Source organism: Penicillium coprophilum (assembly GCF_028826855.1).
Source record: "Penicillium coprophilum strain IBT 35676 chromosome Unknown utg000005l_segment0_segment0, whole genome shotgun sequence".
Taxonomy (NCBI): Eukaryota; Fungi; Ascomycota; class Eurotiomycetes; order Eurotiales; family Aspergillaceae; genus Penicillium; species Penicillium coprophilum.
This window is the reverse complement of record NW_026622724.1, coordinates 978,939-1,000,504: the sequence shown is the minus strand read 5'-3', so window position 1 is coordinate 1,000,504 and position 21,566 is coordinate 978,939. Positions and strand designations below refer to the sequence as shown.

Below are 21,566 nucleotides of genomic sequence, written 5' to 3'. Positions count from 1 at the left end.
CTAATTTAACTTTTATATGTGTTAGTTCCAAGTTGACTATATGAAAACTTGTAGATATATACACTCCGTGGTCACTAGAAATCTCTTGAGAGATGATAGATTATAAGGCTGCATTTTACCACTTACTGAGGCTGCTATACTTGAATAGATACCCAAGGTATATATCCATGCTATACAGCCATTTAAGTTATAAAGTCATGTATTGCGAAGGATTTAGTTACTACACTTCATACGACCCGCTAATTTTCTGCTAAATATTAACCAATCATTTCAGTATCGCAATCAGCCGTTCATGCAGGGGCATATCGCGCAGACTCGCATGAACTGTGAAGAGCAAGGCCGAATTCTGCAACAAGAATGCTTGAGTCTAGGATTGCTGCTGTGGGTTATATAGTGGGAAACGTGTACTTTTCTTAGGGGCACAATTGGGAAACAAAAGTGAGAGAAAGGTCAAATAAGCTTCAGAGATTCCATATTCATTCTAACAAATGTAATAGGAACTCGAGTAGCGTATATCACGATTGTAGGGTTAATATATAGTGGTCAATATATAGTACTGAACCACCCTAAAAGGGTGCATATGGTCCTGAGCGCCATGCCCTTTCGTATCATTGCATTCCCCCGTAAATTCTTCTCCTGAAATGAAATAGTTGCATAAAAGCTTTGCGCAAGGTTTCTAGGCGACAGTGAAAATCATAATGGCCACTGACGTTATCAGCAGAGTCGAGCAAGCGCAATGGCAGATCCTCCTTGTGGGAAAATTGATCGTATTTATCGAGCAATATCCTATCTTCTCTCTATAACAGAAATAGGGCAGATCTTCAGATTACAAACATGCTGAATCGAGTCTTTCATCAAAGTGGACAGTATGATATGTGGACTTCTACTGTCGCAATTGGTACCGCGGTAAGGCCACGAACGACAACCCTTCAATAGGCTAACAAACACCGTTAGATAGCCGTGGCATGGGCATGCGCGTTGCTGCTATCCTACACGCATTTTGATCCGCTAGCAAGCTACCCGGGGCCAAAGGTTGCGCGAATTACTCGCGTTTGGTACGCGATACATCTGTATCGAGGAACATTGCTCGACGAACTACTAAAAGCTCATAAAAAATACGGATATGTGGTTCGGATTGCACCAGATGAGCTTTCTTATATTTGCCCTGAAGCATGGGACGACATATATGGAAGCAAAGTTATTCCAGAGATGACTAGAGACCCCCGGTTCATGCAAGATGTTGGCGGGCAAGGGCAATCATTATTGCACGTCACTCATGGTCGCCATCGTGCGATGCGTAAGAAGCTGGCACATGGATTCTCAGCCAAGTCTCTCCGGGATATGGAATCCCTCCGAACATCCTATGTGGACTCTCTCATCCAGCGAGTTACTGAAAATTCCCAGAATGGGGAAGCGGTGGATCTTGTCAAATGGTACTCAGTAAGCGGGATCGCCATTCTATCTTATGGGGGACTTTTAATTCCAACTGACGGTTTATCATCATGAGCAGTTCTTGTCCTACGACATCCAAAGTGATTTGGCATTCGGAAAGAGTTTCGAGTGTCTCAAAACGTCGAATTTTCACCCATGGATTCAATTGATCACAGAATTTGATAAAATCGACCCTTTCTTCAGAGCGATCACGCATTTCCCATGGGCAATGAAATTAATACAATATCTGACACCACGATATGTGGTCGATATGGAAGCAAAGCTCTCAGCAATATCGATGGAAAAGACCAAGGAGCGAATGGAACGGCCTGCTGGACGGCCGGACTTCCTGGAGCACTTTATGCAGACTACAGATTCTCTGAGCGAGGCTGATGTTTGTGCTAATGCCGTGGCAATGATCGGAGCAGGGGGTGACACGACAGCGACTTTGCTCAGCGGAACGGCCTTTTTCCTACTTCAAAATCCCGAGGTTCTAACCAAATTGTCTCTGCAACTCCGTCAGCGTTTCAACTCGGAGAGTGAGATAGATCAGGCTGCAGCTGATGGAAATGCGCTTCTACAGGCCTGCGTTCTGGAGACACTGCGCGTATACCCCCCGGCCGCAGTTGGTTTTACTCGAGTCGTGCCCAGAGAAGGCGCAAGGATTGCAGGAAAGTTTGTACCTGGAGGGGTGAGTGAGCCTAATTGAGCCTCATTGCATCTGCCAAAATTATATGCTAATTAGGCTGCGGGATAGACCACGGTTTGCATACCACAGTATGTAGCCAATCATTCTGCAGATTACTTTTCAAGTCCTGATGACTTCTGTCCCGAGCGCTGGCTTGAGCCAAGCGCCTTTGAGCATGACAATAAAAGTGTTTTTCGGCCCTTTGCATGTGGTCCTTATGGATGTCTTGGAGAGAGGTACCACGAGCCCTAATTTAGTTACTCCTACTTCATGCTAACATCACCCAGACTGGCACTTTCTAATGTCCATCTCGTTCTGGCAAAATTATTATGGAGATTTGATCTTTCGCTAAAGCCTGGCTGTGAGAATTGGGAACGACAAGCCGTGCATATCACTTGGGTGAAAAATCCACTCCCTGTTTTCCTTAGGCAGCGATCCGATTTGGGCAAATAGCTCAATTCAACATAGGTTGAATATGATCGCATCTTTCATTAATTGTTTTTGCTAAACACTGGGTTACGTACGATTACCTTGCTTACTCATATATAGAATGCCAGAGACTGTTTCCTTTTCTTCTTCTTCTTCTTCTTTCTTCTTCTTCTTCTTCTTCTTCTTCTTCTTCTTCTTCTTCTTCTTCTTCTTCTTCTTCGCGCTCTCTCATTCTCTCTCTTGAGAGCAACAACAATATCAATCATTGAATCATTTATGGCTTTATGCTGCTTCCTCTAAGCTTACGAGACAGATCATTTTAGCTGCTAAAGATTGCAGGTTAGATTAGCCAAATTTTATATGGATGCCTTTAATTTAGCCTTCAGTCGTGTGTAGTTGAGCTCTGTTGGGTACCTATGTGGTTGTTTGTCTTCCACCGATTGATCATGAGGCTTCTGAATACCTAGCTTCGGGTCTACTCAGCTCTCTCAAAATTCGAGCAAAGCCTGTTCTGGGGATAGTAATTGAATCCTCTAGGACAAATTCCTAAAGGCTGCCAAGAAAGACGGGAAGAACGAGAGATGGGAATAACAGCCGAAATACAGGCCAGAGGCCTAAGGGGCATCATATCATATTTTTCTAAACTATTGTAGCATGGCCAAAACAATCCTACTCTGCAGCAATGGGAACAGAGCTAGCAGATGATATCTTTACTGTGGACTTGCCTTCCTCCTCCACAATCCCGTGTCTGCCATCATTTGGAATATTAGCCGGTACATATGTAGTGCCAGCAACCACAGCTTCGGCAGCCTTCTCAAACTCCTCGTATGTGGACTTCTGGCAGTCATGATCAAAGATCCACATCGCACGAGCAATCAGTGTGGGTAGTTTGTCCTGCTGTTTGGCCTCCCAATTTGCCCCATGAAGAGACTCCAACATTTTCGCACTTCCCTCCCCAATCAAAGAGATGCGTTGATATCTATGTACGGCTGTGAGTCACATCCTGTGGGAGGAACAAGGAAGAAGATTTACTCACCTCAGCTTCTCCATCACCGAAAGAGCTAGTGGAATCTGCTTCTTTCCGGCTAGCTCTAGGCAAATGGCAATCACTGCACCGTCTTCAATACTCTGGCTCGCACCCTGACCAGAGGTGGGGATAAAGGCATGTGCAGCATCTCCGATGACAGCCATTCGACCTTTTTCCGAAACCCATCGAGACAGGGGATCAACTGCCATGACAAGGTGATCGTAGCAGGTGTTGTTCGGTGTGCATTTAATCACTGCCCCGACTTTGTCTTTTGCGGGCCAATCTTCAATCAATGCCAGCGCTTTTGTCACATCGGACGGTTGAAGCCATGATTTAGATACACCATCGGCGCTCTGGTAAAATGAGAATCATATGGTTAGCATGGAGCCCACACTTGGTTACTTGAAATGGAATAGTGAATACATACACGATGTAAGCACCCCCAATACACGTCTTTACCGTGTCTTCCAGTGCCCATGATAACCGCAATATCTTTGCCAATGAAGTGGTTCAACTGATCGGCTTTGTCTGTGCCCTCGAGAATCCACTGGGCATCCGGGTGGTTGTCCAAAACCTCTGCCGGATAGCCCGCGCGGTATGTGGCAGCGCCACTCTTGTTGAGGGGCTTATTATCCCCGGTGATGATCGGCCTTGCTTTACTGTGAATGCCATCGCTAGCAATTACACAGTCCGCAGACAACCGTTCGCCATTCGCGATGACTCCCGCCTCATCGTCGTTTTCCCAGTATTCAGACACCGATATACCAAAGCGCAGATCGATACCAAGACTTTTTCCATACTCGTAGAGGGTACAGACAGTTGTTGAACGGTTCAGAACAAGTCCTTCACCCTCTTTATACCCCGTCATGTCTTTCCGAAGCTTAACGTTGGCTGCTTCATCCCAGACGGTGATGCTAGCAACGTCGCAGCGGACGGAGTCCAGATACTTAGCAACGGACCCGTTGTCCCACTTCTGGATTACGTTGGCCCCATTACTCGAGATGCTGAAGATATCACCTGCGTTGATGTCAAATCCAAGTCCCGTAATTTACTAGAAGAACAGATGACCTACCCAAGTGCGTTGGTTTGGGGGTTTTCTCCAACCCAATCACGCTGTGACCTTTACGATGGCATTCTATCGCAGCAGTAAGTCCGGCCAGACCCAATCCCACGATAATGACTTTAATACCGGATGAACCTGGCGGCGCGATGCCATTTGCAGAATGAGTGACGGTCATCGTAACGGCTCACACCTCACTTTGACGAACTGGGACAATTTGCAAATGCGAATGTGTCTGGCTCTTCTCAAATATGGGCTTATTATCTAGCCGATAGGGCCATTTATGTTTAATCCACCGATTGCGACCACATGCATACCGGAGAGTTCAGGTCTGGTTAAAGAACCTAAGCCAGGGTTACTCGTCAGCGATAAAATCGCGTTGTCCTTCTATTTCAGAAGATCCACTCCTCTGCAGCCATTGTACCACCTATTGCAACTATTGGTTTCATGCTCTGCATTCCTCACCGCCACCTTCTCTTCGAGATTGACATGACTACGTGGCATCGGAGTGGAGACCTTGCGTCTTCTCGGTCAATGTACATTCTCAGTCGTGAAATAAAAGATATTGTGATAGCACCGAGCACTAGGATGCAAGGGTGCTTCTTGGGTGCGATGTAGCGAAAGTCAAACACGGTGAGTTGGTTGGTACTCAATTCTGAACGGTGGTCGAGGCGCCATCAGGGACTAGGCCCGGATGAAAGGCGCAGATAAGTTAATTGGATCTGAGTATGCAAAGCATAGCGTTGACTATTATGATGAGAGACTGCTAGGACCCCTTTCGCGCTATAGGTATCGTAGTGGACTGCGGAACCTCGTATAACCAAAGCAGTAGGAGGAAATATTCAAATTGCGGGCAAGGATTGGCACAAGCCCATCTTCCGATAGGTCTTATTTACAGCACATATCAGAAAAAAGCAAGTGTTGTGATAGCCCGACGTTCTCGAGGTACTGGCTGCATTGATATTCTTACGGCTCTCAGCAAATTCTTCGCTACCTGTGGATTTATACCATACTAACTACTCCCAGAGGTCCTTTAGCACTTTGATGTTCAAATCAGACGTTGCACGGGCAACAATGCGATCAGCCCATTGTATCCCATTTCGTGACTGGCCATCGTCTGCCAGTTCAAGGGCAAAATGGCTAAAGATATAGGCTAGAACAGCGTATAACTCCATGTAAGCCACGCTTTATTGCAATTGTCAGCATTGCTCTCGTGAAACGTCCAGGTCATCAACCTATCAACATACCTCATTCCGATACAGCGGCGTGAGCCCTTCCCAAAAGGAACACTGTATCTTTCTAGCTCCTCTCCACCACGTATCCAGCGATCGGGGTCAAACTTCTCTGGGTCAGGAAAGATAGTTGGATCCATATGAATCACAGGGTGTGCAGTGGAAACGCTGGTCTGCACATTTAAATTGTCAGTGGAAATCAGGCCATAGCAGGTTTAATTTAGACTTACCCCTCCAGGTAGAAAGAATTTGTCAATTTGAATTCCCTCTTTCGGGACTACTCGAGGCAGATAGCCGGGAACCGGATCCGCCAACCTCATTGTTTCTCGGATGACTCCCCCAAGATAAGGCAGATTTTGAATCGACTTTGGATCAAAGACATCGCGGATTGATTCCTTAGCCCCATCCAGTTCAGATTGGACCTTGGCCAGCACGGATGGCGAGTTAAGGATGTTGAAAGTGGCCCATGATAGAGTATAAGCAGTTGTGTGAATTCCCGCGGTCATGAAGTTGAAAGCACCGTCGAAAACCTCCGCCACGTTCGGTAGTGAATCTTTGCGGCTGTCAATTTCCAAGTACAAATCAAAATATGACTTCCTGGCTGGGACATTGCCCGATAGCTTTCTGTGCTGTGCCTCTACCAACCGGTCGTCACAAAACTACCCCGTTTATGTCAGCAGTGCATAACGGAGATACGACACCTTCCATGTGATCATACCTGCCTGAACTTGATAATCTCCGGACTTAGCTTGTGACCAATAGACGATGGGAGAGCTTTCATGAGCGTCTTGATGCCCGGAAATTCCATCACTACCGAGGTCAGATTAAATAGTCATAAATGGAGCGAAAATTGGACATACTCAGCCAGGTAATCGTCCCCAGATTGTCGACCTCATTCAACAGAGGGTGGCCTTCATCGCCAGAGTCGATGAAATTGTAACTATGCGCGAACATCAGATCGCATACTACATCTCCCTTTAGTATGATGTTAGCATCAATGAAGCTCGAGGTTGTATTCAGACATCGAGTCTTACGATGAGTTCGCTGTAGATTTTTTGTATATCCACCAATTGACCTTTCGAGGCTGCCGTCTGGAGATGGCCAGCTGCCTTCTTCAAAGTCTCTAGCAGTCGGGGCTTCAACTCTAGTGTTGTTTGTGCAGAGAACAGGGAACTCAGATAGCTCCGATGCTTTCGGTGTACCGCCGGATCAATTAGAGAGGCCAATGCTCCATCGGCGCCAAGCGACTGATAAAATTCAGGTTCTTTGTAAAAAGGAGCTCCCGCACGAAATACACTGTTGCGCAATCGTCAGCATCTAGCTCTTAGTTCTTTTTGATATGAGTCGTACGTCTCGTAGAACTTCACGTCATTGACATGCACTCGGTTGGGCGCAACGCGAATGACAGGTGAGTCTGTGATCCCATGTCAGGTATTATGCTGTGAACTGCAGCAACCACTGCGAATCGAGGTGCTTTCTTACCATATTTTCTATGCAACTCGGCAAACCGTTTACTGTACGTTCCATCTTGAACATAATTGTAATAAAACCCATATAGGGAAGTGATAGCAGCGAGTCTTGGGCCCGGCACGGAGGCGAGTGGATGAAGGTAAAGACGGTCGAATGCCTTCCACAGAAGTGAAACGATGTAGGCCACTAACAAGCCAGAGAGAAGCTCGTGCCAGTGGGAAAGGAACAGGTAAGTCCACTTCCTTTCCTCTGGCGACATGACATTAGATCCGCCAAGCATCATGAATTGCACAGCCACTTCAACCTAAGCCACCTTGAAGGTGATCAGAAAGCGATTGAATTGAACCAAGCGAAAAGGAAATTCTGGATCAATACCCAATATACCAATCCTCATCAGCTGAACAGTCCAGGGACTATGCCTCGAGAATGAGAGAGGCAGTGGAATAGAATGACATCACATTGGTTGCATATGTTGCATTATCTTCGCAATGCCGAATTATTGCATTGCTATCTGTAAGGGGCATACAGTTGCATTCCTTTGACAGGGATTCGTCTGTCAAGGGCTTGCAGAGTTGCAGTGGAGTCAATAACCTAGCTGACCTGTAATACTCTCCCCCATCCAATAGGTTTGTTTCTTTTTTGGGATGACATCGCGCATCTGCGGGAGCTAGGTACCTTAAACGTGTAACGTTCTCCTTGCATAAAAGAAAAAGGAGTGATATGGCTGGCTGAAGTGGAGCGGTATTCTAGAATCGGGAAAAAAGAGTTGATTGTGCCCTTCCTTACCTTCGATCCTTTCCCACACCGTATAGTTTGTGTCAACAGGGATGAATGCTCCACTGCCAATGGCGCTGTGCGAATGCTTGTGATCTTCGCTACATAGCTTAGGGATTGATTTCCGATTGCCCCACCATCAAAAGTCAACAGGTCACGGCATTCAACGTATCTAATCTAGAACTGGCCTACACCGAAAGCTTCGTAATTGGCCAATTCGCGCCAAATCAGCGAAGATTCAATTCTACGGTGCAATATCCTTCTAGATACTCAGTTGGAGCCGTCGTATATCCGCCGCCGCAGAAGTCCTGCTGTGTTGCTAAGACATCAATACAGATCATACAGCCATGAGTATGGCGGCCGCCATCAAACCCTTCTCGCAAGTTTTACTGGATATCACAGCAGGTATAGCGCTTCATCTTCTAGTCCTTCGACATGGAGAATGGGATTTCGTCCTTCCGGTCATGATTGTCAAGCTGGTCGGTGTCTTGGTGCCGCTCGTGGCCATTGGCGCATTGTTGTTTCATAATCGAATGGATATTTTTTGGCCCTGGCTATCGGCAATAAGCCTCCGTGTCCTGACGGTTACTGGGAGCCTCTCCATGAGCATTCTGATATACCGTTGGAAATTCCATCGGCTGCGGCGATTCCCGGGACCCCTTGGATCCCGCTTGTCGACCGCATACATTATGTGGAAATCTGGCACGAGCGGGAATGCCTTCGAGATGTTCGCGGATTATCACGAACAATATGGAGATTTTGTTCGGGTCGGTAAGTGTCACAATCTGTTCCGTTCGTCTCATCCCAACGGTGGATGGACATGAGCCAACTCGAGTAATCTGGTTAGGACCGGCGGAATTATCAATTAAGCATCCTGATGCTATCGCCGCCATTCATTCTTCCAAGTCGGCATGTATCAAGAGTCCGTGGTATGACATTTTGCGGCCACATCGGTCAGTATTTGGGACGCGAGATCGAGCAGAGCATCAACGTCGTCGACGTGTATGGGACCACGCGTTTCGACCTGCTGGTAGGTGATGTGATACAAAAACAATCGTTTTCATAACAGTACACTCTAACCCAGCCATGTGTGGTGCTCTCTAGCTCTGAAGGAATACGAGCCCTCTATGCAAGCCTGCGTGAACCAACTAGTTGAGAAGGTTGGCAAAAATGCAGCAGGTGGTACTGCCGTTAATATGACCGAGTGGTTTGGGTGTCTCATGTTTGATGTAAGAACCCCCATTTGATTGCCGAGGTACCTCTAATCACTAACTCGTGAGTAGATCATCGGTGAACTTGCATTTGGGGAATCGTTCGGCACCCTTGTCAGCGGAAAACCACATTACATGATGCAATATCTGCATGACTCGAATGTGTCTACGGGCATCATGATCCGCGCGGTGTGGATTATCATGGTGTTCCGGACTATACCAATCATCAATAGGGGACTGCAGCAATTCCTGGATTTCTCCGAGATGGCAATGGAAAAGAGACTGAAGGTGGCTTCCCATACTTCGAAATTCGTTGGCAATGAACTAAAAAAACACTCCTGTAGAGAACTGATCAACCACGAGATGTCTTTGCTTGGCTTTGGAACGAGTTTTCTGCTAAATCACCCCAGACGACAGAAGCTAGACGGAACCTGATCGCTGATGCTTCGTTATCGGTATTCGCTGGCAGGTACAGTGGAGCCCTCGGTTGCCCGGACTAAGTGCTTTTACAGATCATTCTAACGTTTTCATTCCAATAGCGACACGGTTGCCATCACAATGACGGGGATCCTGTATTACCTCATGCGTTACCCTGACTACCAAAAGCGACTACAGGACGAGTTTGATGAGGCTAGAGAGAGCAATGAGGGATTTGATGTTCAAGATCTTGCGAAGCTACCGCTTTTCAATGGCATCATCAACGAATCGCTCCGACTTCACTACGCCGGGCCCTCGGGCTTTCCCCGAATCACACCACCTGAGGGGATACGGGTAGGCGAGACATTCATTCCCGGCAATGTTAATGTCAAGGTCCCATTTTATGCTGTCTTCCGGGATGAGCGAAATTTCAAGCAACCCGACGAGTTCATTCCAGAACGTTGGTACAGTCGCCGCGACTTGATCCACCATCCAGAGGTATTCGTCCCTTTCTTGTTAGGGCCATACAATTGTGTTGGTAAGAATGCTGCTCTTATGCAGATCAGATGGACGATGTACTCTCTTTTCAGCCGGTTTGAGGCACAGCCCTTGAACAAGGACCAGCTCCGGCAATATTGGGACCAACGATCTGATGGGTTCAGTATGGGGATTGGTCCTCTCTGGGCTATATTCAAGGAACGGCCAGGGCGAGAAAGCTCTGCAGCTCCCTGATAAGAGACAAAGATGGGTACTGCGGGGATGTCTAAACTGCTATCATACCAACCGACCGAATATTTTTCATGACGGGGAATTCAAAAATGTGAAACAGGTCAAACATAAAACATACAAAATAGTGCAAACATCTCGATAAGATAGTGTTTCTGCCTTAAGGCATCATTTTGAATAATGTTTGCATAATTTGCACAAGTCTTTCCCTGTACAACCTAAATTCGTGGCACACATCCTTCCAATGCTGGCCCATATGGAGTACACCGACACTTTGCCTATTTTCTTTGCAACCTAGAGCAATCTCAGCTCGCCACATAACATATACTTCTTAATGAAGTGACGTCGTCATCTCGGGTCAATCAAGTCCGGAGATTGGGATTCAATTTCACAATTCCCGAAAGCCCAAAAGATGTGACCCCTCATGCCGAAGGTCGAGTGTGCTGCTAAGCAAGTCGCTGATCACTGTATCTAACTCACAGTCACATCCATTGGGTAAATAAATCATCTACCTACATACTGTCAATACTGTCAGGCGTCAAAGAAGCAAGTACCTACAACGCAAGGAGAGGTCTGTCACGGTCCATGCATCCTGTTCAGTCACATTTGGCCTCGTTGCTCGTCCTGATTTGGAATTGAGGTCTCAGATAATGGTTGCAGATCCTCTAAATGTCTACTCCGTACTGGGTCATGGAGACTTGCACTATAATCGGACGTGTGTCTCACGCATCAGTCGCTTTAAATAAATCAATTTAATTGTCGGTCTGAACAATGGCTAGTTTAGTTCTGGTGCAGGAAATCCTACCGGTGATAGGAATGGGTGCCCCATTGAGTCTTTAAGATAATATATATATATATATGCAAAGAAAGTGGAATTATATCTAAATCATAACTGCCTAAATCAATATATTCTCAATTCAACACATCGAGCATACACTCATTATTACCCAGGAATCATGACCATCGAAGCGAAGGCGAAAAAAGTTATCACTGTATTTGGAGGAACTGGTAACAGCTTTTCCAAAACCAGAACAAAAACTATTCTTTGAAGTAGCTGACCAATACAGGGAATCAGGGCAGTAGTGTGGCACGTTCTTTGCTGGCGCACAAGGACAATGTTTTTCATGTCCGTGTTATCACAAGAGACCCTCAGTCCGAGAAAGCCCAGGCTATTGCATTGCTTGGAGCAGAGTTAGTTCAGGCAGATGGACTCAACTCAGTCGAAATGACCAACGCCTTCGCTGGCAGTTGGGGTGTTTTCATCAACACCAATTCCGATGATGAAGTGAGCTTTTCATCATTTGCAATACCTTCGCTGCAATAAAGACTTACCGAAGTTTGATATGAATAGGCATTGAAGTCATTGGATGGCCCTAGTGACTATGACCTAGGCGTCTCTGTAATTGACGCCGCGGAAAAAGCAGGCGTTCAGCATGTGGTCTATAGTTCTGGACCATCCATCACGAATGCTACCAAAGGCAGGATGCATATTGAAGGGTTTGAGAGTAGGTACCATCTACCACTATTGCTATACTTACTGATTTTCCAAGCCAAATACCACGTCGAGCAATACGGGCGCAAGAAAGCATTCACCAGTTTCACTCCCATCCTGTGCGCCTCTTTCATGGAATGCTTCTTCTATGATCCATTTGTGGATGCCTTCGGTGGTTTCCCTTGGAATCCTGACCCGGAAACGAATGAAGTGGTCTTTCGGACCCCGCCATATGGCGGTAAGGGTGATATGCCCTGGGTTAGTTGCGAGGTCGACCTCGGGGATATCGTGCACGGCATCTTCTTGAACCCATCCAAATATCATCAGGTCCTTGTTCAAGCAACGAGTCAACAAATTGCAATGCATGACATAGCAGCTTCATACACACAAGGTACGGGCCTTCCTTCTTGCTTGCTTCATAGGCGGCGAGTCTTTTCATGGGACTAAAGGCTTTTACTTGCAGCCACTGGAATTCCTGCCCGATACGAAGAGATGCCATCCTGGTCCAGCATCAAGCTCAATGGTACAAGGTGCCGAATTGAAACCCGCCAGATGTTCTGGTATATGAAAGCCTGTGGTGGCCGGTGGTTTGCAGAGCATGAGAGCGACATGTCGACCGCGGTGGTCTTGAAAGAATCAGCAATGTCGGCTCGCGGCCAGGATGGAGGTCTTACTTCATTCCAAACTTGGTTTAAAAAGGCGCATGTTCTCAAATCCCAAACTGTGTGATGCTTCACATCTCCAGTCGACAGTGTCTTATATTCCATTCTTGTTATGCAATAACTAGACAGAATATATTATGACGGAATGAACTCCCTCAAACGTCTTTCGAACTTGAATATTGAATCAGAGGATGCGATGACCTGTATGTGACTGGCGCACTCATGAAGTCACAGTATCAGCTTGGGTTACCTGTCATGTCTACTTGCTCCGGAGGATTAGTACTACGTCGAGTTTTGAAGGATTCAAAGAGACCGACAGAATAGGACTCTTCATGCGGTAGCTATTACTATAGTGTAGGATCCTATCGTCTATGCGTGATATATACATTACAGCGCCTATTTCCTAACATCATATCGTCAACTAGACTCAGATATAGGCGCCACCCACTTGGGTAATTTGTGCTAACCGTCATGATTCAATTCCCACCTAAACGTACTATGTGCACATAGGCTATACCAGACGGAGCATTCTTCGCTATATTCTTCAGTCTGAATCTAGAGCTTATACGCTTTATTATTCCTCTTTCGGGTATACAATTCTCTACTCGTGTTCATCATTAGAAAGAAGATTTGTGAATTTACTTATGGCGACGGTTTACATGATATAGGACGATGATAGATTTCCTAGCCAATTTAGACAAAGTAATAGTGAACAAAACAATTCAAACAGTCGCAGATCGCTCATTGAAATACTACAGATTCTGCCTATATTTGATGGGAAGTATTCCAGGATAGTGTTAGTTTAACATTGTGATCGAGAGTATTATTTGTAAAACTTGCAATGGAGCTAGGCTCTACGTGCTGTACTGACAGAGTGGGCGATTGAAAACAATAGGGAGTATTATATATTCCAATAAGATAATGGAGTCACTCAACTGAAACACACTCGTTGTTACGAGCTCTGATTCTCTTATCTCCCTTGGAATACAATATCTGTGGGCCGTAGAAGAATCAAGCAAGCATGCAAGAGAGGGTTTTTGTGGGCAACCTATGGGTACCAATTTAGAAGTTATCAGTCTAGGTGCGACTTCCACCGCTTCCCGCTGCGCTGGTGTGTGGGCAGGGGCTGGCTGAGTGTGAGGGCCACTCTGTCGGAGTATTGTTTGCGAGACATGGCCTGGCCGTCCTGGTGAGGGCATGTCATGTCCCCACCGCTAAATCTGCAAGGAGAATCAACCGCATGAAACCTGGGTTTTGTGGAATTTCTCCCTGGCGTCTTCAGGTAGCTTTTCAGGCCGATTTCAGGGCGCCACCAACCTGGAAATAGTACCCGGTCGTGCCAGTTGAAGCGATAATGTCCCCTAATGCAATGCACATGCATTCGAGACAGCATTTTTTCAAATTGCTACACTTAACTAATTAACGGAAATGGTGGTCGGTACATATTATTAATCAGCTAGTATTAATTATTTGTGTTCGCATTACTGGCAAAAAAGCAAACCGCCGTGCATGCATGTGCATTGCATTACGGGATCTTCTCGCCGGGGCTGGCACGGTAGGGTATGTTAGTGAGGGAAAGCTTGTCACACGAATGAAGGGATGCTTAGTGGCGGCGGTCAATTAATGATCGACATATATGCATTGATGTCAAGATCATATAAATATAGGGTAAATGATTCAAACCTCTACCACCCCTGTTCCCACTTTGGAGTGAACAACGTGATTTCTTTAGAGGTCCAAGCCAGCATGGACAGCCCAGGTATCATAGCTGTCGTGTACACTCGCCTGGGACCATTTCCGGAGATCAAGGCTGCCGGTGGGTTCCTTGCTGTGTGGGCACTCTTTTGGTGGGTTCGCTACTATCGCTCATGGGTATGTATCCAAAGCTGTTTTGTTGATTTCACAGCCCCAGCTAAACGACACTGTAATAGATTGACCTACCGGTTGTTGGCCCGAAGGGCTTTTTGGCATCTAGATGGTCAGGGCTAAAGTGGCCCGCGAACTGTGACCAACTCCTGAACGAGGGATATCTGAAGGTCTGTTTGTAGCACGAAACTACAAGCCTCATGTGGAAAAAACTAACGTGTTTTCAAGCATGGTGATTATGCATTTCAGGTACGGACACGGGACAAGTGGGAGGTGTGTGTATGCAACGACGATATGGTGCGCGAATACCAAGTTCTTTCGGATGAGTATGCATCTCTGGACGCCGTCAGTGAAGATGTGAGTTTTTCTTCCTGTTTTTAGAGACTGTAGCCTTGAAGCTGAAGTCTGAAAAACCGGTATCTACAGCTCTTTCAGACAATGTACACTTGCCCAGGTGTTGCAGACTCGCTGAAACATGTTCCCGTGGCGGCTCTGTCGAAGGCCGTGGTTTGGTCCAGAAACCGAACAACTGGAAAGCATTCTACATACTTCCAAGAACTTGTCAAGGAGCAAGAGATTGGTTTAAAAGCGGAACTTAGTGTTCCTCCAGGTGGTAAGTTGCCTCCCCTACCCGCGACGAGGTGTGACCGTCAGCTAATATTCGCGTCGGCGGCCAGAATGGAAAGAGTTCAACTGTCTGTCGGTCGCACTGGCATTGATGCTACGCATGATCGGCCGCGTGCTGGTTGGTAACCCACTCTGCCGGGACCCAGATGCCATCTCGTTGTTCATGAGATACGGCTCGGCTGTCCCAGTGAGTGGGCATCAAATCTCGTGGCTGCCACGCATATTGAGACCGTAATCAACCCCCCTTCTTCCCCAAACACCTCATAATTGAGACACAGTTGATTGATCTAACTCTTTGCATAGCTTGCTGGGTCCCCGTTTTGCCGCTTCTAGGATGCAAGTGGAACTAAGCAACCTCATAGTCGACGACATGATGCGCAATGCGGATGCAAAAGATGACCAGCTGGTCCGTGTTTGATATTTGCTCTTATTCCCATGCGACAATAGACCTAACACTACTTATAGACGCTTGCGCAATGGGTGTGGCAGTGGACAGAACGGGAAACTCCCGGTCAATTCACCCCATTCGATGTGGCTGGACTACTCGTGTCGTCCATCTTCGGCGCTGTGCATACCGCTGGTTCGGTACGGACTGCACCCCCCCCCTTCCCCAAAATACCTCCAAAGGCTCCGAGTTGAACGATGCTGATGGTCACCCAGGTGCTAACAAAAACCCTGTACGAGCTCACTCAACGGCCGGAGTATATTGAAATTCTTCGTGGCGAAGTCGAACAAGCAATTAGCGAGCATGGAGGAGTCGGCAGGGAATCCATCGAGGCGATGACAAAATTAGACAGTTTCATCAAGGAAATCATGCGCCTACAGCCTGTGGGTCCAGGTAAGTTTCACCGCGCTGCTATCTACTACCAGCAACCATCAGTACCTGACCACCACAAACAGCCGCTGTGCATCGAGTCATGAAGAAAGACTACACCTTTAAAAACGGGGTAAAGTTACCCAAGGGAACACTTGTCTACGCTCCCAATACACAGTTACATATGGATGAGCGCCACTATGACCAACCAGAACAGTTCGATGCGTTGCGATTCCACAAGCTCGGACAGGAGTCTGGAAAACCCAATAACTACAAAATTGCCGGTTCCAGCCCCAAAACGCGTCAGTTCGGCGATGGAAAGCATGCTTGGTGAGTCAATCCCCAGCCTTTATTTACCAGCAGTCACTTGTTTCAATGCTGATTCGTCGTAGCCCGGGGAAGCAGCTCGCCGCGGATCTGCTACGTATTATCATGGCCCACTTTCTGCTCAATTTTGACGTCCGAAAGTGCGACGAGGCTGCAAGCTACCCACCTATGGAGCAAAGAGGCATGTCTATTAGGCAACGCACGTCTACAGCCAACTTAAAAGCGTAGTATAAGGACTCAGAAGCACCCATTGGCCGGCCAGCACGGCACTTGTATCATTTCGAGGTGCTGAATGCAGTATACAGGAGTTAGTTCTTTTGCTTATCTCCCAGCTAGTAATGGAGAAATCTCATTTTCGGGTCAATAAATTGTATGTTGTGGGAACTCGATGTCAGAAACATACCACAACCTAGTTTTGTCTTTCTTTTGACAAAAGTCTCTCCGTGATGTAGGACCATCTCAATATCAGATTAGTTTACCAGGTTCGAGTTGCTTTGCATGTTTAAAGCTATGTCCTCTTCAGGCTTATGCTATACTCCGCATGTATTTACCGTCTTCGATACTGGCTTATAGGAAGGTAGCCAGAGCCCGCATGCCATACTGAGAGCGTATTGGACATTCGCTCTCTGCTCATTATATTGTACCGATTTTACCGACCCAAAGTGAACGAGCCACGTCATGCGCGCTTCTCAGCTGCACATGCGGTGGGACATGACTATACAGTCATTGTTGGAGAAGTGATATGCCAAATTTTGGCCCCTTGCGGGAACATTACTGGGTACTCATACCCCACCCTCAGCACTGCCATATCTGAAATGTCTTCCAGGCTCCGGCCAGCTTGACCTTTCCCTCGCCGATAGATACCCGGTGACAGGCCCAACGCACGGGTGCATGTACGCATCCGCGCTAGTAAAATATGAATTAGACTCCTCTTTATCCCACTGGACTATCATCGTTCTATACATCTCGTTTCATCTGATCTTCTATAGCCAGGCAAAGAGCAGCTTCTCGTCCCATTTTCTACGCAATCATGACAGTTTCTAGCGATCAAAAGCCAATCACCGTTGTCGGGGCTACCGGTGAGTTACTCATATCCCATATTCTGTTTGACTTTATTCAAGGCTTTGTGGTATATCGCTGGAAATTTTTCTAACAAGACTGGGTGTAAACAGGCAAACAGGGGGGCTCAGTTGCTAAGTCCCTTCTCCAGAATCCCGAGTTTCATGTGCGATGCCTTACCCGAGATGGGTCGTCAAAAAAGGCAAACGAGCTTCGTGCAATGGGGGCAGACGTCGTGCAGACAGATGGTTTTAACGATGATGCAACCCGCGATGCTATCGCTGGTAGCTGGGGCATATTTATCAACAATGGATACTCGAATACGGTTGGTTCATTCCGGCCTTGCCATCTTCTATTCCCGAACAGCCCAGTTGGAATGTCCCTATTGACCATCATCAGGACGATGTGAGAGAGGGCCGATATGAATTGGACTTTGGAAACCGTATTCTACGGAGCGCAGCTGCTGCTGGGATTTCGAACGTCGTTTTCAGCTCCCAACCCTCTGCAGAACAGCTCACCAACGGCAAAATTCGCACCCCCATTTTGGATGGTATACTTGAACTCCCATTGAGTGCATGACTAGAGTTGATATTCCAGATATGCTGACCGTTTCGCGACAGTCAAGGCATGGGGCGAGTCCTGGGGACGAGCAAACCCAGTTTTTACCGCGTTCACCCCAATTATGTGCTCTTGGTATATGGAAGACTTCCTCATGCCATCATTCTACGAGGGATTCGGCGGGTTCCCGATGAACAAGGATTCTGATGGATTACTCACACTACGGAGTCCGCTGCTTGGCGGTGGTGAGAGAGTCCCTTGGATCTGTATCGACGAAGATTTTGGCGACCTGGTCCATGGAATTTTCTTGAACCCGATGCGTTGGAATCGCCGCACCGTCCAAGCCGTTGGTGATATCTTGTCCTTTGCGGATGTGGTAGACACCTTCGCCCGAGGTAGGGCATATTGCTTTACCCCATCTCTTCTGTCGCCAGTGCGCTGTTAACATTTAATTCACAGTGCGGAAGCAGCCGGCGCGATTTATCGGATACGAAGACCCAGAAATGTTCCCGGCTTTCGAGAAACCCGAGTTGAAAGAGTCCAAAGATGTCTTCTCGTTCTATCAAATGCGGGATGGCGAGATATTTGGGTGTGGAATCACCGAGTCTCAAACTGCGAGTGAGCTAAAAAGAGCGGCTACACAGGCTAAGAGGTGCTCTGGAGGCCGAGAATCTCTTATGACATGTGCGGAATGGTTCGCAGACGTCTTCCCACAGCACACGTAGTATCTAATTTACTTTACGTTCGGCCAAACCCAATTGATTCGGTTAATTACGTTCATAAATATAAGCCCAATGTTTTTTTCTTTACTCACCAACGTTACAACCGTCGACAACGGTGATTCTTTAATTAAAGCTGGTGACCATCCGTGGATGAACGACACGGCCCGATCCGCAGGACCAAGCCTGAAGAGTTGGGCCTTGTGGGGCCATAGAGCCCACCTGGGCACCCTGTCTCATCAGCCGTGGTAATAACAACCCACAAACTTATTTCCATCAATCCACGTCTCAATTAAATTTGCGATTACGGAGTAGATAGCTGATTAATGGAGATCACTAAATTTGGGATGGAAACATGATAAGAATCGAGGGATGATCATTCGTCACGTCACATTGAGTCCCTTGCGTCAAGTCAACCTTGAGACCGTGCAGCGGTATGTACCGATTTCCTCCACCCCTGTCCCTTACGTCGTGAGATTTGCTCGATCGATCCCAACCCCATAGTGGGGAAAGTGGGGGGACAGACGCGGCATGCATATTCTTGCAGCTTGATATTGGAACTCAGCTAAGCCCAGCCGCTCCAGCGGGGCCTGCCGGTACACCTGGGGCGGCTCATGGTTATTAAAACTCCAAAATTTTGACTACGTGCCCAACGTGGTCCACATTACCCTTGGTCGCTCTTCATGGCATTTTGGTTGGCTGGTGTGATTGCGCTCTTTGCCCTTGGGCTGGGGCCATACTTGTCTGATATCCGTGGGTCTCAATGCCGATGTGGTCCAGATGATGCTTGCTGGCCCTCGCCCGCAGCCTGGCGTGCTCTCAATGGCACCATTGGTGGCCAGCTGAAGCAGTTACGCCCAGTCGGAGCTGTATGTCATGGCGCACAATACTCCAACGGCTCTTGCACTGAGTTGATTCAACACTTTCGCAATACATCATGGCGCGTTGATAATCCTGGTAAGTCCAATTTGATTCTCTGGAGATCCCGAGGCAATGTTCGCCATACTGACCGTTCGCTGTTTCACAGCCGCGTTACAAGTACCTACCTGGGAACATTCGCGCCCACAGAAGCAAAGTTGCCACGTGAGTGACCCGTTGGAGCCCGGTCAATGCGACCAGGGCCGCGTAGCACACTATTCGGCTTATGTGCAGTCCGTGTCGGAAGTACAGGAGGTGGTGCAATTTGCCGCTTCCAATCGCCTGCGACTCGTTATTCGCAACACTGGTCACGATCTGGCAGGTCGGTCATCGGGCCCCAACTCTCTACAGCTTCATACTGCCGGGCTTAAAGGTATCCATCATGTGGAATCATTCACTCCTCAAGCTCCAAGTGGTCGATCGATTCCGGCAGAGGGTCCGGCTGTGACAGTGGGGGCGGGGGTACTCACGGGTGAGCTCTACTCGGCGGCGGCAGAGGGCGGATATACAGTAGTGGGAGGAAGCTGTAGTACTGTTGGCATTGCGGGTGGTTGGATGCAGGGTGGCGGTTATGGTATTCTGACGCCGTCGCGAGGCCTGGGCGTCGACAATGTGCTAGAGGTTGGCATCGTCACAGCGCAGGTAAGTGGCCATTTGGTCCTCCCTACGTCCCAGAGGGCGTATTTGGTCCCCTGTATTTACCGCTGACGTGTTGGACATTTCAGGGAATCTATGTCACTGCAAACCAGTACCAAAACCAGGATCTCTTCTGGGCCGTTCGTGGAGGTGGTGGGGGTACGTTTGGTGTCATCGTGCATGTCACGTTCCGCACTTACCCTGATGTTCCCGCCGTTGTATCGAAGTTGAATGTCTTCAGTCCCAGTGGGCCAGACTCTGCTTTCTGGGACACTGTCACCGATCTGCTTCACACAATCCCCGTCTTGGCTGATCGCGGCGACGCCGTTCTGGCTTATGCAATGCCAGTCTTGCCTGGCAATCAGTCATTCCTCATCATTGAATCCTATGTCATTCATGATACCAACGCAGTTGGTAGCGATGTCGTCAACAAACTGCGTCAGCGCATAGAGGACCGTGGATTACTAGTGGAGTCTTCCGACGAGTCCTTCGATCAATTGTCCACATACCTTGCGCTCCCTAAAGGCTTGGACCAGGCAGGCATGGGAATGATGACTGCATCCCGGTTGGTTTCGCGAGATTTGATGACATCAACTCAAGGGCCGTCACGGATTAGCAAGACTCTCGCTCAGCTCAATTATGGACCTGGGGATGTGGTCAGTTTTGAAGGCATGGTTGGCGGGCCCGCAGTTCAGCGCAAAGACGCAGAAGACAGTGCAATCCATCCATCCTGGCGATCTGCAATCATGTCTTTGACTCTGGGTCGCGGCCTGCCTTCCGAGCCAGATTGGGACGCCTATGACCGCATCCAGGGCGAGCTGGCTATGACGCAGCTGCCGGTACTTCAGTCCCTTGAGGATGGGGCAATGGGGGGGTACTTGGGCATACCGTTCCCGTATGAAAGTGATCCTTCTCAGGTGTTTTGGGGGTCCCACTATCATCGGCTTCAGGGGCTCAAGGGGCGCTGGGACCCTGACGACCTATTCATAACTCGATTGGGCGTGAACTCGGAACGGTGGGATGAAGAAGGCATGTGTCGACTCGATTGGAAGCAGGATTACTTGAGGCAGTATTCTAGCGTTCTAGACCGCGTGAAAGCATGGGCAACGCAAATGGTAACTATGATCTAGCCGACCTAGACCATAATACGGAGGCGGTTGAGTGATTAAATTTTCGTTCAGTTATGGTGTTTTCCTCCTTTCTGTAACAATTAAGACTTTCACGGCAAGTATAAAGCCTTAAGACGCCTGTACGATTCAATTTCCGCAGCACAATCTAATGGCATATATCAATATTGCTGTAAAACCTTTATCCAAGCATAGCACATAGGTCAATTTTGATTACACTATTCTTGTCATTCTGTTACTCAGCCTATCTTGGGTACCGGACTTATTCCAGGATGATGAGAATATAGCTCCAATGG

The 21,566-nt window shown here is 47.7% G+C and overlaps 8 protein-coding genes across 8 annotated transcripts; 6 read left to right on the top strand and 2 right to left on the bottom strand.

Moving 5' to 3' along the window:
- Positions 1–834: 834 nt before the first annotated feature.
- Positions 835–2,421, top strand: N7500_007963 (Cytochrome P450; the record flags this gene model as incomplete). The annotated part of the gene is made up of 4 exons (XM_056679107.1): positions 835–906; positions 955–1,440; positions 1,511–2,122; positions 2,407–2,421. 4 exons carry the CDS (start codon positions 835–837, stop codon positions 2,419–2,421), a joined length of 1,185 nt encoding a protein of 394 aa, XP_056529479.1.
- Positions 2,422–3,217: 796 nt separating this feature from the next.
- N7500_007962 (FAD-dependent oxidoreductase) lies at positions 3,218–4,813 on the bottom strand (the record flags this gene model as incomplete). The annotated part of the gene is made up of 4 exons (XM_056679106.1): positions 3,218–3,527; positions 3,585–3,928; positions 4,003–4,592; positions 4,648–4,813. The coding sequence occupies 4 exons, from the start codon at positions 4,811–4,813 to the stop codon at positions 3,218–3,220; spliced, it is 1,410 nt and encodes a 469-aa protein (XP_056529478.1).
- An 838-nt stretch (positions 4,814–5,651) lies between these two features.
- Positions 5,652–7,620, bottom strand: N7500_007961 (cytochrome P450; the record flags this gene model as incomplete). The annotated part of the gene is made up of 8 exons (XM_056679105.1): positions 5,652–5,820; positions 5,883–6,040; positions 6,098–6,526; positions 6,586–6,677; positions 6,728–6,842; positions 6,902–7,163; positions 7,218–7,281; positions 7,350–7,620. 8 exons carry the CDS (start codon positions 7,618–7,620, stop codon positions 5,652–5,654), a joined length of 1,560 nt encoding a protein of 519 aa, XP_056529477.1.
- Positions 7,621–8,458: 838 nt separating this feature from the next.
- Positions 8,459–10,471, top strand: N7500_007960 (cytochrome P450; the record flags this gene model as incomplete). The annotated part of the gene is made up of 6 exons (XM_056679104.1): positions 8,459–8,882; positions 8,959–9,141; positions 9,216–9,340; positions 9,395–9,610; positions 9,667–9,791; positions 9,862–10,471. 6 exons carry the CDS (start codon positions 8,459–8,461, stop codon positions 10,469–10,471), a joined length of 1,683 nt encoding a protein of 560 aa, XP_056529476.1.
- A 950-nt stretch (positions 10,472–11,421) lies between these two features.
- N7500_007959 (NmrA/HSCARG family protein) lies at positions 11,422–12,686 on the top strand (the record flags this gene model as incomplete). Its single annotated transcript, XM_056679103.1, has 5 exons — positions 11,422–11,473; positions 11,533–11,750; positions 11,817–11,970; positions 12,016–12,348; positions 12,421–12,686. 5 exons carry the CDS (start codon positions 11,422–11,424, stop codon positions 12,684–12,686), a joined length of 1,023 nt encoding a protein of 340 aa, XP_056529475.1.
- A 1,679-nt stretch (positions 12,687–14,365) lies between these two features.
- On the top strand, positions 14,366–16,481 carry N7500_007958 (cytochrome P450; the record flags this gene model as incomplete). The annotated part of the gene is made up of 10 exons (XM_056679102.1): positions 14,366–14,491; positions 14,551–14,655; positions 14,714–14,842; positions 14,912–15,098; positions 15,163–15,343; positions 15,416–15,518; positions 15,578–15,697; positions 15,773–15,950; positions 16,013–16,256; positions 16,319–16,481. 10 exons carry the CDS (start codon positions 14,366–14,368, stop codon positions 16,479–16,481), a joined length of 1,536 nt encoding a protein of 511 aa, XP_056529474.1.
- Positions 16,482–17,283: 802 nt separating this feature from the next.
- N7500_007957 (NmrA/HSCARG family protein) lies at positions 17,284–18,595 on the top strand (the record flags this gene model as incomplete). Its single annotated transcript, XM_056679101.1, has 5 exons — positions 17,284–17,332; positions 17,426–17,637; positions 17,712–17,862; positions 17,933–18,265; positions 18,330–18,595. The coding sequence occupies 5 exons, from the start codon at positions 17,284–17,286 to the stop codon at positions 18,593–18,595; spliced, it is 1,011 nt and encodes a 336-aa protein (XP_056529473.1).
- Positions 18,596–19,272: 677 nt separating this feature from the next.
- On the top strand, positions 19,273–21,273 carry N7500_007956 (FAD-binding oxidoreductase; the record flags this gene model as incomplete). Its single annotated transcript, XM_056679100.1, has 3 exons — positions 19,273–19,546; positions 19,617–20,149; positions 20,233–21,273. The coding sequence occupies 3 exons, from the start codon at positions 19,273–19,275 to the stop codon at positions 21,271–21,273; spliced, it is 1,848 nt and encodes a 615-aa protein (XP_056529472.1).
- Between the last annotated feature and the right edge of the window lie 293 nt (positions 21,274–21,566).